Source organism: Dendrobates tinctorius, unplaced genomic scaffold (genome assembly GCF_039654945.1).
Source record: "Dendrobates tinctorius isolate UK_male_01 unplaced genomic scaffold, ASM3965494v1 ptg000129l, whole genome shotgun sequence".
Lineage (NCBI taxonomy): Eukaryota > Metazoa > Chordata > Amphibia > Anura > Dendrobatidae > Dendrobates > Dendrobates tinctorius.
Window position 1 is genome coordinate 33057935 of NW_027361797.1, and position 16684 is coordinate 33074618.

General features: G+C 42.5%; 2 protein-coding genes across 2 annotated transcripts in view; one reads left to right on the top strand and one right to left on the bottom strand.

The window, feature by feature from the left end:
• XYLT1 (xylosyltransferase 1) overlaps nt 1-16684 on the top strand; it is a 378224-nt gene that overhangs the window by 230586 nt on the left and 130954 nt on the right. Inside the window, exon 3 of the mRNA XM_073542934.1 lies at nt 14610-14782. Within this exon, the coding sequence (XP_073399035.1) occupies nt 14610-14782 (173 nt within the window). The remainder of the gene's footprint in view (nt 1-14609; nt 14783-16684) is intronic.
• LOC141047822 (uncharacterized) lies at nt 1909-14127 on the bottom strand. Its single transcript, XM_073543146.1, has 3 exons — nt 13951-14127; nt 2736-3161; nt 1909-2454 (listed from the first exon to the last, which is right to left on the bottom strand). The coding sequence occupies exons 1-3, from the start codon at nt 14125-14127 to the stop codon at nt 1909-1911; spliced, it is 1149 nt and encodes a 382-aa protein (XP_073399247.1).

Below are 16684 nucleotides of genomic sequence, written 5' to 3' on the forward strand. Positions count from 1 at the left end.
TTTCAAAGTGTTACTGGTTTTTAAAAGAAAAAAAAGATAACATAGCCCTGCGACACAGTATCAGCACTGTAGCGATCCGTTAACACGCCATTTTACAACCGCCCTTAAGTGGACTCTATAGCGTCACCGATAAGCGCGCAGTAGTACCATAACTAAAAGTACGCAGTAGCGTCACCAAATGAGGCGGGAAAACGTCGTGACGTCACGACGTTCTTGTGGCCGTCCCTGCTGCGTTGTGAAAGCAAAACAGGAAGCAATGGCTGGTAGACAGAGAGCTACACCTTGGGGGGAGGCCGAAATGCGTTTCCTGGTACAGGAGATGGAGAGGCGCGATTATGCGTGTGGACAGGCGCATGCACACCCCATGAGACACAAGCGGGCTGTGTTGCGGAGGATCAGGCGAGGACTGTTACGCCGGTTCGGAGTTGAGCGCACCACAACGCAAATCAGGAAAAAACTGGCAGATCTGCGCTTTCGCTCAAGAGACCTCCTCAACAGCCTCCAACAACAAGTGCGGAGGGACCGAGGTGAGTGTTCCACATAGTATGTTTTAAACATATGTTTTTTTTTTTTGTTTTTTTTTTTCAACAGGGTTTACAGTGTAAAAAAAAAAAAAAATATTTTTTGATTCGCACATGTGAAATTGCACAACGCAAATATAAGTGGTTTTGCGCTCAGTTTTGTTTTTTTCCAAACAGCGGCGCATGCGGCGGCCCCGGCCCCATCAGTACCTGCAGCACCAACAGCCCCCGCAGCACACGCAAGCCCGTCGGTGCAAGCATCTCCTGAAGCAGAGTCCGTAAGTGTATAAAATGCGTTTGTTCAGGTTATTAGTATTTTTATTGGGTTGAAAATTACAAGAATAGGGGGGGGGGGGGGGTGAAATCATGGTTCACATAAGCCGAACGGTAAATAAAAACCAAAGTTTATTCCAGGGAGGAAACAATAATGGAGTATTACAATACCGTTTCTTTTTTTTTATGTTTTCACCGCTTTGGAAATGTTCAATGCTCAATTTCATATTTTTAGATACCTGAGCCCGTAAGGACCCCCTCGCCCCCCTCAACGCCTCAACCACAAATTGCTTCCTCCACTTCATCCCCAATTGGTGTGTTTTCTCCAGTATCACTCCGGGAAGCTGGAGCTGACTCGACCTCCGGTAATCATTTTTTTTTTTTTTTTTTTTTTTAAGCATGTGAGAATTTATAATTTGTGTAACAGTTGCTGGCATATTCTTTATTTAGACATTTTCTTTTCTAGTACGTGTTGCCACTCGACGTGGAAGGGCTGTTATCTCCTCATCTGAAGAGTCAGAGGCGCAACAAAAACGTAAGTGTTTGACCACAAGCATGAACCGTATGCACCCATCTGCTGCCACTTAACACTATGGCCCCATATTGCGATCCATAGGATATGGCCCCATTTGCTACCAAAACCACATTATGCCACCATATGCTGCTCCACATGCTATGGCACCGTATGCATGCACATTTACAAAACCGCCATCAACAATGTAAATTTCCTCAACAGAAATACCAACCTTACCTGAACTCTTGGCAGCACACAGGAGGGCGATGTCTGCGTTACACCAACTCGGAGTGATGCTGGACCAATTTGTGGCAGCCCAACCGCAGGGTGATAACATTTAATTTTTTTTTTTTTTTTGTTTACAAAAATTGTCTATGTCATGTTGACATATGTTAAACTACAATGGTTTGTTTAAAAATCAGCCTTAAAGAAAGAAATTAAAAAGCCTAATTGGCAAAACAATTTTTGTCTCAGTCTAGAAAGGACTTGAAATTGTAGTCATGTGTAATGCAAAAATTTAAATTTCAATTTTTATTTTTTATAAACAAACAAAAAAGAAAAACCAAACAATTTTGTTAATACAACAAGTAAACATAAAAACTATAATTGAGTGTAACTAAAGTCTGAGTCATTCAGTTGCTGCCTTCCAGGATTTATGAATGGGCCAGACTGCCAATGTGGGGTTCCAAAGTTCATGCTGTGTAGCGGCTGAATCACCCTTCTTGGCGTGCTTGTTACCAGTTCTTGTGTCTGCGGCCATGGGGTTATTGACATTGCTTGGGAATCCACCAGAATATAACTGTCTTTTAGTTGTCCAACAGCAGCTTTATTTAGCGCTTCAAATATAATTCTCTCAGCCTGAAGCCTTTGCGTAACGTCCAGAGACCGAAGTCTTTCGTCCACCATGTGTGCAAAGCCCCCAATGGCTTGCTTTTCCTGCAGCACCAATATGTTCTTTGCTATATCGACAAACTCAGGAAAAGGTGGAGCGGTGGCCTTTCTTTTTCTACTCACAGGGTTACGCCTTTGCACAGTGTACGCACCCACGGACACACTTGCCTCCTCTGCCTCCTCGTCGGTTGGGTTTGATGTTGCAGGGGTTTCAGGAATTACACATGGTGTAGGTGACACCTCTTCTGTTACATGCTGCAAGAACAGAAAAACAAGGTTAAAACACAGAAAAAGTAAAACGAGTGTTTTGTAAACACATAACAATAATTTATTAAGAGGGGGTGTGAACATTGGTACTGGCTATGTACTGACATCGACAATTTGTAGAAATTATGTTATGATAAACCAAATTAAAATGAAGAGGTATCAGCTGTGAACAAAGTTTCAAATCATCAACTTAATGAATAAAACTCAACTGTACCATGTACATATATATGTATCATAGGTTATTGTAGGGAAACCCAAAACATACTTACATCGACTAGAGGGGAATCAGGCCGTGTCACTGTTTCTTCCTCTTGTGGCAGTGACATAGAACAGTGCATAACCCTGGGGATTTCCTGGTCTCGCGTAAACTCCAGCAAGTTGTAGTACCACAACTTCGGAACATACACTTCATCGGTACCCGCCCCAGACCTTGTAGACTTTTCCACCTTGTTCAATTCCTTCTTGAACACAGTGCGTAGAGCTTGAATTTTTTTTTTAATAACAGCCTCATCAACCGTTTCGCTAGGGTGATTTTCTTGATATAGCTGTACAAGTTTTTCATATGCAACCTTCTTCTTGTATTTGTTACTGTAGTCTGGAGACTTCACCTTCCAGAGGCAGGGCAATGACCGATACATCTCAATAAATAGGCGTATAAAGTCTTGGCTGTTTGCAATTTGGCTACTTGATGCCATCTGTAATAAAAAAGAAAGGAAATGGTGAGAACTCTTTCATTTAGGTACGGACATACATTTTATAAAAAAAGAGTTTGAATCGCATAAGCTAGGTCGCTGTCCTAGAAAGGTATCCCGTTCAACAATTACAAAAATGGGGGCGGGCGCGGTTTCAAAACTAAAATGGCTGCTCGGACATGTGCATATGGACAAAATGAACATAGACACAATAAAAAAGAGTTTGAATCGCATAAGCTTGGTCGCTGTCCTAGAAAGGTATCCCGTTCAACAATTACAAAAATGTGGGCGGGCGCGGTTTCAAAACTAAAATGGCTGCTCGGACATGTGCATATGGACAAAATGAACATAGACACAATAAAAAAGAGTTTGAATCGCATAAGCTTGGTCGCTGTCCTAGAAAGGTATCCCGTTCAACAATTACAAAAATGTGGGCGGGCGCGGTTTCAAAACTAAAATGGCTGCTCGGACATGTGCATATGGACAAAATTAACATAGACACAATAAAAAAGAGTTTGAATCGCATAAGCTTGGTCGCTGTCCTAGAAAGGTATCCCGTTCAACCATTCCAAAAATGGGGGCGGGCGCGGTTTCAAAACTAAAATGGCTGCTCGGACATGTGCATATCGACAAAATGAACATAGACACAATAAAAAAGAGTTTGAATCGCATAAGCTAGGTCGCTGTCCTAGAAAGGTATCCCGTTCAACAATTACAAAAATGGGGGCGGGCGCGGTTTCAAAACTAAAATGGCTGCTCGGACATGTGCATATGGACAAAATGAACATAGACACAATAAAAAAGAGTTTGAATCGCATAAGCTTGGTCGCTGTCCTAGAAAGGTATCCCGTTCAACAATTACAAAAATGTTAGCGGGCGCGGTTTCAAAACTAAAATGGCTGCTTGGACATGTGCATATGGACAAAATTAACATAGACACAATAAAAAAGAGTTTGAATCGCATAAGCTAGGTCGCTGTCCTAGAAAGGTATCACGTTCAACCATTCCAAAAATGGGGGCGGGTGCGGTTTCAAAACTAAAATGGCTGCTCGGACATGTGCATATGGACAAAATGAACATAGACACAATAAAAAAGAGTTTGAATCGCATAAGCTTGGTCGCTGTCCTAGAAAGGTATCCCGTTCAACAATTACAAAAATGGGGGCGGGTGCGGTTTCAAAACTAAAATGGCTGCTCGGACATGTGCATATGGACAAAATTAACATAGACACAATAAAAAAGAGTTTGAATCGCATAAGCTAGGTCGCTGTCCTAGAAAGGTATCACGTTCAACCATTCCAAAAATGGGGGCGGGTGCGGTTTCAAAACTAAAATGGCTGCTCGGACATGTGCATATGGACAAAATGAACATAGACACAATAAAAAAGAGTTTGAATCGCATAAGCTTGGTCGCTGTCCTAGAAAGGTATCCCGTTCAACCATTCCAAAAATGGGGGCGGGCGCGGTTTCAAAACTAAAATGGCTGTTCGGACATGTGCATATGGACAAAATTAACATAGACACAATAAAAAAGAGTTTGAATCGCATAAGCTAGGTCGCTGTCCTAGAAAGGTATCCCGTTCAACCATTCCAAAAATGGGGGCGGGCGCGGTTTCAAAACTAAAATGGCTGCTCGGACATGTGCATATCGACAAAATGAACATAGACACAATAAAAAAGAGTTTGAATCGCATAAGCTAGGTCGCTGTCCTAGAAAGGTATCCCGTTCAACAATTACAAAAATGGGGGTGGGCGCGGTTTCAAAACTAAAATGGCTGCTCGGACATGTGCATATGGACAAAATGAACATAGACACAATAAAAAAGAGTTTGAATCGCATAAGCTTGGTCGCTGTCCTAGAAAGGTATCCCGTTCAACAATTACAAAAATGTTAGCGGGCGCGGTTTCAAAACTAAAATGGCTGCTCGGACATGTGCATATGGACAAAATTAACATAGACACAATAAAAAAGAGTTTGAATCGCATAAGCTAGGTCGCTGTCCTAGAAAGGTATCACGTTCAACCATTCCAAAAATGGGGGCGGGTGCGGTTTCAAAACTAAAATGGCTGCTCGGACATGTGCATATGGACAAAATGAACATAGACACAATAAAAAAGAGTTTGAATCGCATAAGCTTGGTCGCTGTCCTAGAAAGGTATCCCGTTCAACAATTACAAAAATGGGGGCGGGTGCGGTTTCAAAACTAAAATGGCTGCTCGGACATGTGCATATGGACAAAATTAACATAGACACAATAAAAAAGAGTTTGAATCGCATAAGCTAGGTCGCTGTCCTAGAAAGGTATCACGTTCAACCATTCCAAAAATGGGGGCGGGTGCGGTTTCAAAACTAAAATGGCTGCTCGGACATGTGCATATGGACAAAATGAACATAGACACAATAAAAAAGAGTTTGAATCGCATAAGCTTGGTCGCTGTCCTAGAAAGGTATCCCGTTCAACAATTACAAAAATGGGGGCGGGCGCGGTTTCAAAACTAAAATGGCTGCTCGGACATGTGCATATGGACAAAATGAACATAGACACAATAAAAAAGAGTTTGAATCGCATAAGCTTGGTCGCTGTCCTACAAAGGTATCCCGTTCAACAATTCCAAAAATGGGGGCGGGCGCGGTTTCAAAACTAAAATGGCTGCTCGGACATGTGCATATGGACAAAATGAACATAGACACAATAACAAAGAGTTTGAATCGCATAAGCTTGGTCGCTGTCCTAGAAAGGTATCCCGTTCAACAATTACAAAAATGTGGGCGGGCGCGGTTTCAAAACTAAAATGGCTGCTCGGACATGTGCATATGGACAAAATTAACATAGACACAATAAAAAAGAGTTTGAATCGCATAAGCTAGGTCGCTGTCCTAGAAAGGTATCACGTTCAACCATTCCAAAAATGGGGGCGGGCGCGGTTTCAAAACTAAAATGGCTGCTCGGACATGTGCATATCGACAAAATGAACATAGACACAATAAAAAAGAGTTTGAATCGCATAAGCTTGGTCGCTGTCCTACAAAGGTATCCCGTTCAACAATTCCAAAAATGGGGGCGGGCGCGGTTTCAAAACTAAAATGGCTGCTCGGACATGTGCATATGGACAAAATGAACATAGACACAATAAAAAAGAGTTTGAATCGCATAAGCTTGGTCGCTGTCCTAGAAAGGTATCACGTTCAACCATTCCAAAAATGGGGGCGGGCGCGGTTTCAAAACTAAAATGGCTGCTCGGACATGTGCATATGGACAAAATGAACATAGACACAATAAAAAAGAGTTTGAATCGCATAAGCTAGGTCGCTGTCCTAGAAAGGTATCACGTTCAACCATTCCAAAAATGGGGGCGGGCGCGGTTTCAAAACTAAAATGGCTGCTCGGACATGTGCATATCGACAAAATGAACATAGACACAATAAAAAAGAGTTTGAATCGCATAAGCTTGGTCGCTGTCCTAGAAAGGTATCCCGTTCAACAATTACAAAAATGGGGGCGGGCGCGGTTTCTACACTAAACTAAAATAAAACGATAAAATAAAACAAAAAAAAAAAGGGCATAAAAAAAAAAATAAAACTTTAGAACCAAAATACACTTACCTTTGACGTTGCGAAAATTACGAAAGTTATGGAGAAAAAATATGAAAAAATTTGCACTGTTGATTCTTAAGATGATCTTAAAAATGGAGGTATTTGAAAATAACCAACGATGATGATTCTTCAAGAGGGTTGCTGAAGGACGAATAGCGAAATCTAACCAAAAATGCACTTTTGTCTCTAGGGAGAAAAATGCTGGTTTAGAAGCTAACCACGGCGCTCCAGAGATTTAAACTGTAACGCTATTACGTCCTCTTTAATGACGCCGCCGGCCAATGACAGCGCAGCGGTGACCACCAATCGGCGCTTTGGGGGGCGTTGTAAATTAAACGCTGAAGCACGCCCACCGAGGTCTGAATCGTTTTTTGTTTAGTAATGTGAAAGGTACTCAACGAGCAACGAGGTCGCTATGCAGATCGCTTATCTCTCTAGAGTCGTTGACGAGAGTGGACTGTTTGAAAGCTATCTAGCGATCACGTAACGACACAACAGCGATCTATGCCTGGTCGGATCGCTATCGTTATCGCTGGTGCGTTGCTTAGTGTAAAAGGCCCTTTATAGGCTTTATAAGGCCAGCTCAGGAAGCTACACACTTGCTACCTAGTCTGGAATAACTGTGGCTCCTAACAAACTCTCCTGGAGTCCACAAACTCGGCTCTGTTACATCAAAGTGACCTCGAACTAGACTCTGCTGTTCCAGGGTGTTGTCCACGCACTTGGCTCTGTTGCATTAATGTGCTTGTCTGCATACCCGACTTTGCTGTTCCAAAGCACTGTCTGTATACTATGCTTTGCTATATTAAGGTGCTGTTTGCAAACTAGAACTGGTGTTCCGAAATGTCCACACTCAGGTCTCTTGTGTCAAGGTGCCTCTCTGCATACCCTGTTCTACTGTCTCAAGGTCCAAGTCCGCATACTTGGCTCAGCTGTACCAAGGTGCCATTCTGCTCCACTGTTCCACATACTCTCCAGCTTATCCAGTTCCACTCTGTTCCATGTACCATCCATCATACTCAGCTCCATTGTTGACCACTGTGTCCAGCTTCTTAAGGTCTGCTGTATCTCAGCCTGAACCTTCTCATCCAGACCTACAGCTTAGCGAATTCACTTCACCAGGTGAAACATAACAGCAGCTCCCAAAATGGTCACATATGTGTCTTTTATTAAACCCAAACCCAAAATTTGGACCTTTGGTATTAAGAAATGCATTGAATGGGCACCAGACACTGAAGCAATGTGACACTGCATCTAGAAATAAATGCAGAATGTTTTATTTTAATCTCATCTTACCCCATTAAGTGGGTATTCATTTCCATTATATCCATTAGCAATATCACACCGTATCTATTGCTCTAATGCATTGTAGCGATGACAGTCCGGGTCTCACTGTAAATAGCACATGGCAGGAACTCTGTCCCGGTGACCACACAATCTAATTTACTTGCCTGATGAAGACATTGACATTCAATCCCCAGTTCCAGAGTAGTTGCATTGCAGAAGACGGTCTATGTGGTATAATTGATGTTCGTCATACTCACACATGGGGACAACACTCCAAGATGTAACATAGCATATTCATATTATCAATAAATTATTATTTTTTTCATTAATTTTTTTATTTTTATACAATTTTAAGACATCATGCAAACTCAATATAATTCACATTTATGTACAATAAATGGTTATTTGCTGCCAATTTCACAAAAACGTGACTTATATAAATTGTTGGTTGTAATTATTTATTGTTTTAAGCTGTATAAAAGTTTTCTTCCCCAGTTCCAGAAGTGGCTCCATGTAACATACTGTAACCAATGGAGGAATCAACCTGACTTCGAAACGCGTTGTATGAATGAGTCAAGGATCAAGAAAACATACACTCTTGTCTTCACTCTGGGCAGCGCCCGAGAATCGCTGCTTTTTTCCTGTTTGGTTTGAATACAATTTCAATAATAGGGAAGTGATGCTGAAAGGTCGTGAGGACCATGAACAGGACGAGTAGAGCGGAGACATGAGCTATAGATATTGGTCTTCATACAGAAGAATGACACATCCTCCAGCAAGTTTAGCATGATGTATGGAGAAAGATGTGATTCCAGACAATGGTTGTGACCCAGGACATGAAACCAAACACAAATCAATGAAATGTTGAACGTCAACGGAATATATCATTAAGATGATTGCAACTGCGGATACACGATGAGGAATATTGTCATAGATACATGTGTAGAAAGGGTGAAAGTTTGTGAACTCTGGAATTTCGTGCTCATGTGGTCATATTAGGATTTTTTTTATTAAAAGATTGAGTTAATTGTGATAAAAGTATGTAGACACTCAACCTTCATGTCTAGTACCAGAGGATTTTTCCTTTGATTCCTGTAGATTTAGGATTCTACAGTGCATCCTTAGGATAGGCCATATATTTGGGATGGCAGCGGCCTCAGTTTTGGAACCTTTGACGATCTGCAGAATGAAGGGGCAGCATTGATTACTCATTTATTAGCTGACACAGATATTACTATAGTGATGTAGTTGTCTCTTGTACTGCCTGTGTCTGGTACTGAGCCTGTGTATTTGATCGACAGTTCCAGAAAGAGCCACGTGAATGCAGGTCTAGATGTATTCAGCACTGATTTCCACGTTGTACTTTGTAGTCCCAATTTACTGAACAATACCCGTCCAATCTGGCATTGTTTAATGTGACTTAGTAATGATCCATTCAAAATCAATAAGTCTACAGTCACTCTATGTGATTGGTGACTTATGAGTCTCCCCAGCGCATGCACTGTGCGCTGCGGGAATTGACCGGTTTCGGACCCGGGCATGGAGGGCATGTATAAGTTATATATACCATCGGACAATGGGTGCTGCCTTGCTCTATCCACTTGTATTGAGCCGATGCTGCTCCCCGACCAGTGACGCGCGATGGCCAGTGTGCGTGTATGACTAGAGGGTACGACCTTGCTCCGTACAAGTGTCCAATCTTGGCCCATTAACAAGTTCTGATCAACTATTTACAAATTGATCGACTCATTTACAGGCCTGATTACATGGATACTGGTGATAACAGAACCATTGTTAATATGATCGTTTTGTCCCCATATAGGATCCATGTTATCGGCAGCACATGCCCTGTTTACACAAAGTGATGTCCTGACAATTACGGTGATTTTTCTGCACAAACAATATTCTCACCCAATGAATGAGCCTTTATTTTCATTCGATACATGAATGCCATCGTGTTTACAGGAGCCGATAATCAGAACAAGTTTATGATGAACGTACATTGATCAAATCTTCCTGTCTTAAAGGGAACCTGTCAGATGATTCATGGTGACCAAACTGCAGCATGAGTCAGAGCCTGGTAGCACTGTTTCTTCGGCACTTCGGATAAAATGTACTGTAGAGCTCTGACCTGAGACTATAGCCGGAGACAAGACTACTCCAGATCCCCGCCTGACTGGCTTCTCCGAAGTCTGCTATAATAATAATAATTTAGACAGTCCTAAAAATTGACGCATATGGGTGAGTATAACCCCAGGGGTATAGCCAGTAAACTGGAGAAGACAGCAAAATTTTAATGTGTGAAATGTAGATTTTGCAAGATTTCACCCTTGCTACATTAAAGAGGTGGAGAGGTGATATCCACAAAAAAACTTTGCAACAGACAAGCCGCAAATTTGACAATACACACTGCCGGTCAGTGCAGGCCACTGCTCTTTCACTACAGTACTGAATACATCTACATCTGCATTTCTGTGGCTTTATGGAACTGACGATAAAATACACAGGCTCAGTACCAGACCCTGGCAGTACAAGAGATAGCTACACCACTATAGTAATATCTGTGTCACCTGCCCCTTCATTCGGCAGATCAGCAAGTGTGCCAGAAGTGAGGCCGCTGCCATCACAACTATGTGGCCTATCCTAAGGATGTACTGTAGAATCCAAAATCTACAGCAATCAAAGAAAAATTCCTCTGGTTCTAGACATGAAGGATGTGTGTCCACATACTTTTACCACATTTAACTCCATCTTTTAAGAAAAAAATAATTCCTTATATGACCACATGAGCCAGCTGCTTCGCTTCTCCACCTGCCAGGGACTTTTGCAGTTGCACATGACTCATACAGGTCATAATGTATACATAATATATTGTCTAAGGTCTAAATTGACCTTTACATAGAGCTTAGAAGGATTCAGCTAGTTGGTTTTTAATCACGTGATGTCTTAGACCGAATGGAAAAGAGAAGAATTAGCTGGGTAGAAAGGCAAAATGAGCAATTGTAAGTACACAGTGCTGTACAATATGATTATTGCAATATATTAAGAAGATAAAATCTTTGATGGGAGGAAGGCTTCTTTAAGTTGTTAAATAACTGTTTTGATTGAATCAATACATAAGTTCCATCATTTCTTTGATTAGAAATTCATATATTGCCCAGTTTTTGGATGCTACATACTGTATCTACACATCAGCTCCTACTAAGTCAGCGCAAGACTCTATGGCTTTTTAATAACTTATCCTGTATCCTTCTCGTGGCCACTGAGTGATGGTGATAAGGTTAAACATACACCAGACTTCAAGCTTCGAGAGACAGTAGAGTGAAAGGAACGATCAATAATTCTCCCTTCAGTGCTCCGGCCGCAGCTCAACACCAGGTGATTCATTGTGTTCTCACCTTCTTGGGTCTCGTCCTATCGATATTCTACCCTTTCGGTCCCATGATTGAGCTCATGCGCTTCCCGCAGTTCACATTCATCTCTTTGTGCCAATCTTTAGAAAAATGATATACAGCTTCATCTTAGAAACGTAACATAAAGCTCCATGATATTCATGTTTAGTATTTACAGGTGCGATGCAAAATGTTACCATAATTTGTCGTCTCCGCGTATAGCGGCGTTGCCACCATCAGCTCCGAGCGTTTTTCAGTCAAAGACAGTAAGAATGCTCGAAATGATGGGGGGCTGTTACTTCCCTATATCTTCACAGCTTCTCAGGTGTACATATTAAAGAATAACGCGGGTATCATGATTGTAAGGAACGCGGAGCTATTCTCTGACTTGCAGGTGGTGTACATTATAGATGTGAAAGTTGCCCATAACTTATGTATGAAAGTGCCGCTGTCATCGGCTACACCAGGTGCTGCTTAATTCAGGAAGAACGCAACTATATCCAATGCCTTAGAATACTTCTACTTCTTTAAAGGAGAAATTTACTTTTAACCCCTTAATGACAGCCAATATGTCTTTTTACTGACCTGAGATATAAGAGAATAGCATCCCCATACAGGTGACAATTCAGCAGCTGATAGCTGTCCACTATAGCTGACAACTTGCTGTATCACAAAGGATTAGTGTTGGCACCATCCGGATCTGTTTAACCCCTTAGTTGCTGCTGTCAAAAGTGACTACATCTAATAAATGGTTAATAGATTGTGGGTTCTTCTGCTTTAATCTAATTAACACACGGAGATCATGATTGTGTGGTCCTGATGTCTACCCTAGCAGTTCATGGCCAAATAGCGGCCCTAAGGTACTGTCACACTTAGCGATGCACCAGCGATCCCGACCAGTGATATGACGCGGTCAGGATCGCTGGTGCATCACTAAGTGGTCGCTAGTGAGCTGCCACACAGGCAGATCTCACCAGCGACATAGCAGGGGTCGGGGGTCGCTACTTACCTGTCAGACGAGGCGATCCTGACGTCCTCCTGCCCGCGTCCACGCTCGTCACTCGTCTCTCCACAGGAAGCGCCGCAGGAAGCTGACGACGAGAAACGGTCAAGGACGTTCTCGCGCGATCAGCGATAAGCAGCGGGGAAGCGGTCAGAGGTAAGTATCAGACATAGTGATGTCAGAGGTAAGTATCAGACATAGTGATGTCGCTAGCAATATCGCTATAACGTCACAAAACCTGTGATGTTATAGCGATATTGCTAGCGATATCGCTTAGTGTGACAGGCCCTTTAGAGTCTATCGGCTATAGCGGTCAGTTCAGAAGTCAGCGACATTTAGGTGGTAAACAAGCACTTCTTCATTCTGGCTGTACCATTTTGCATTAATTCCTGAAAATCACCTGAAAGGTTAATAGACTATTTGACAGCAGTTTTCAATGTGTCGAGGGGTGCTGTTTTTAAAATGGTATCACTTTTGGGGTCTTCCAATATATAGGACCCCCAAAGGCACTTCAAACCTGGATAGGTCCCTCAAAAAAATAAATTTTGTAAATTTCCTTGAAAAATTGCTGCTACATTTTTAAACCTCCTAAAAGGCTAATAAAATAAATTAGCGCTTTAAAAATGGTGCTGATGTAAAGCAGGCATGTGGGAAATGTTATTTATTAATGTTTTTGTGTGATATGACTATCTGGATTAAAGGGATAATCATTCAAATTTTTTTACATTTTTGTCAAATTTCTGAAACTTTTTATAAATAAGCACAAAACTTATCAACCTAAATTTACCATTATCATAAATTATAATGTGCCATGAAAAAACAATCTCAAAATCAATGGGATTTGTTGAAGCGTTCCAGAGTTATCACCACATAAAGTGACATTGGTCAGAATTTAAAAAATTGGCTCCGTCACTAAGGGGTTAATATAACAAGGTGGTGAGATCCGAGAGCTGGGACATCTCTGGTAGAAGATTGTCTCTTGGGAGGACAAAAAGGTTCAGGAACTCAAAATTCCAGAACCTGACCAAAGATATCGGGGGAGAGTTTGGCGGTTTTTAGGGATACAACTGACATATTCTCACACTACTCACTTTGTGCTTTGTGCAAGTGTCCAGGATCAGTGCCATACAGAGAGGAACCGGGAAGGTTTTGCGGTGCTCAACTCTTGACGCAGCTCCTTTAATTTAAGGAGTGTGAACGATGCACCGACTTTGAAGGGACCCCATACTAGTCACAATTTATGGCATATTTTAGGAATATCCCTTAACATAATATCCCAAAGTCACTGAGTACAAAAGCTCCTTTTGACTCATCCCCATTAAAGGGAATCTGTCACCGGGTTTTTGCTTCCTCATCTGAGAGCAGCATAACATAGGGCAATAGACCTTGTTTCCAGCGATGTATCACTTAATTTACTGGGTGCAGCAATTGGAATGCAGAGTTTTTAGATTAACATATAGCAGAGCTCAGGAAGCTAACCCCACCCACACCACTGATTGGCAGCTTTCTATGTACATTGTATGTTGATATTAAGCTGCTAATCAGTGCTGAGGGGGTGTGGAGCTCTGGTGTGGTGGAATAACACGTGGTTCCTGGTGCCCAGTCATCGCTGGCATCACTGTCCCCGCTTTCATACGGATAGAACATCAAAAGGAAGTCAGAGATCAGCTGCAACTTGGAATTCCCCTTCATGTTCAATTCATACGAAGGCGGGGACAGTATTGCCAGTGCTGATTGGGCACCAGGCACCACGTATTATTCCACCACACCAGAGTTCCGGGACCAATAGTGCTGACACTGCTGGAACGGCGCCAGCATGGGAGGAGAGTGTAGGTTTTTTATAGGGGCTAACCATTTAGTTAAGAAGGGGTTATCCTAGTAGTGGACAACCCCTTTATACCAAGCACTGAATTGAAATCTCTATCAGAAGTGGTCAGAGCTATTAGTTTTAGTATTAGATATATACTGCAGCCCATAGGACCAGCAAGGTTTGCACTTCTAGTGGGTACACCAGTTTGTACCGACACAGCAGAATTTATTGCAACTGTTGTACAATTCTGCTTTTAGCAAGGGAATAGTGAAGATAAGCTTCTATGACTTATTCCAAAATGTAGCAATGTTTGTCGAGGGAAACAATTCAACTATTTCATGTTGTCTTTTTTTTGTTCCCCCAGGAAAGGCCAACAACAATGTCCAGTGGGATGAGGACTCCATGGAGTATATTGCCGCCAATCCAGTGAGGATAGCCTTTGTTTTGGTAGTTCACGGAAGAGCTTCTCGACAATTCCAGAGGATGTTAAAGGCAATTTATCACAAAGACCATTACTACTACATTCATTGTGACAAGGTACGGGTCTAAAGCTCGCCCTTGTCACTCATCACAGGCCAATGGAGTTTTTCTAAAAAGTATTAGCGACTGATAAACACATACATAATGTTAACAAAGAGACTATCCCAAGGGAAAATCAATCTCTGCGGTCTTGTCCATTTATTCCTTATCATCTTAAGGTACTGTCACACTTAGCGATGCACCAGCGATCCTGACAACGATGTGGATCGCTGGTGCATCGCTAAGTGGTCGCTAGTGAGCTGCCACACAGGCAGATCTCACCAGCGACATTGCAGCGGTCGGGGGTCGCTACTTACCTGTCAGTCGAGGCGATCCTGACGTCCTCCTGCCGCGTCCACGCGTCGCTCGTCGGCACCACAGGAAGCCTAGCAGGAAGCTGACGATGAGAAACGGCCCAGGCCGTTTTCCTGCGATCAGCGATAACCAGCGGGGGAGCCGGTCGGAGGTAAGTATCAGACATAGCGATATCGCTAGCAATATCGCTGCTGCATCACAAAACCAGTGATGTTACAGCGATATTGCTAGCAATATCGCTATGTGTGACCGGGGCCTTAAGTCTTGCAGTTGTCAGCACAGCCATTTTTGTAGAGCCTCAAAGACTAAGAGAGAATGCAGAGTCCTGAATTTTTTGGGATGGTCCTAATTTTTTGGTTGAAGTCCCGGCCAATGTAAGACTGTTTCGGGATACAAAGGGATGGGGTTTCATTAAAACTTTCAGAAGTGGGTGGGTGTATTCTGTACAGTATGTGGGTGTCACTGGGTAGGACTGGGGGGCGAGACTCTTCCAAGTATGCAAAAGGCAGGGGTCCCAACAGAGGAACGACCCCCCCATCTGTGCCAATCATCATGTACTTTTAAGGGACGATTTAGTTGCCGGACTATTTTTTTTTATTAGAATTTTTATTAAAATACATTTTTTATTTTTTACAGGAAAAGTAAAAATAAATTAGCCATTTTAAAGTTTTCACTATCATTTATAGGTAGTCAACCAATCTTATTCATTCGGCTAACTATTTTCATGTATATAAAAAGTAAAAGCTCACGAACAAACAAACACATAGACTCAGAAAAAGGAGAAGGGAGACAGGTTTGAATATTAAAAGGGTTGTCCGGGCTTTTCACATAATCTCAGTACATATCTGGGCTGCAGAATTATGACAATAAGTAATTTACTTTCTGTCACTAGTTTGCACGGTTTTCTAGATATTCTGAACAGAACGTCCAAGGGGGGGGGTGGTATGGCATTGAAATGAGAACTAGTCGTAACCTCCTACTCTACTCCAAACATGCCCTCTATAGCAACAACCCCACCCTCCATAGCTACAGGCCCTCCCCGTCCACATGAAGAAGCCCTCATCACACAGTAACGAATTCTTCCCCTCCAGCAGCCTCACTGCAGAGAGATGCTCCTCCCCCAGACACACGCTGTACAGTGATCTATGGAAAGTGAACCTAGTGAGGAGGGAAAATCGTCCTGTATTCTGGGCCACTCCATGATTACAATACATAACTCATTATCAGTAATTCCTTCCCTCACTGTCCCAGGCTGCTGGCAGCAGTGAGAACAGACTGTGTGATGGCCAGTGATGGGGGTCTGCAGCTTCTAATCTGCACAGGGGATGGCAGTCACTGATGTAATCTTTTGTGTGACAAAGCCTCTGCTGTGTGAATGAGACAGCTCTGTGTCACTGATGTCTTCACACAGCAGCAGATTTGGTGCAGTGTATGTGTGAGCACTGTGTCTCTAATGACACAAATACTGATGGGAGCAGCCTGTCCCAGAATACAGGACGATTTTCCCTCCTCACTAGTTTCACTTTCCATAGATCACTGTTCAGTGTGTGTCTGGGAGAGGAGCAGCTGCTCTCTGCACTGGTTGCTAGAGGGGGAAGATTTGTT

What these genes read in the sequence shown, in the direction of transcription:
- LOC141047822 (XM_073543146.1), bottom strand. Translation starts at nt 14,127, where the DNA reads ATGAAGGGGAATTCCAAGTTGCAGCTGATCTCTGACTTCCTTTTGATG. An exon ending in GCTTAATATCAACATACAAT is followed by an intron (nt 3,162 to 13,950) that starts GTACATAGAAAG and finishes TTTTTATTACAG; the next exon opens with ATGGCATCAAGTAGCCAAAT. An exon ending in CTGATTCCCCTCTAGTCGAT is followed by an intron (nt 2,455 to 2,735) that starts GTAAGTATGTTT and finishes CTGTTCTTGCAG; the next exon opens with CATGTAACAGAAGAGGTGTC.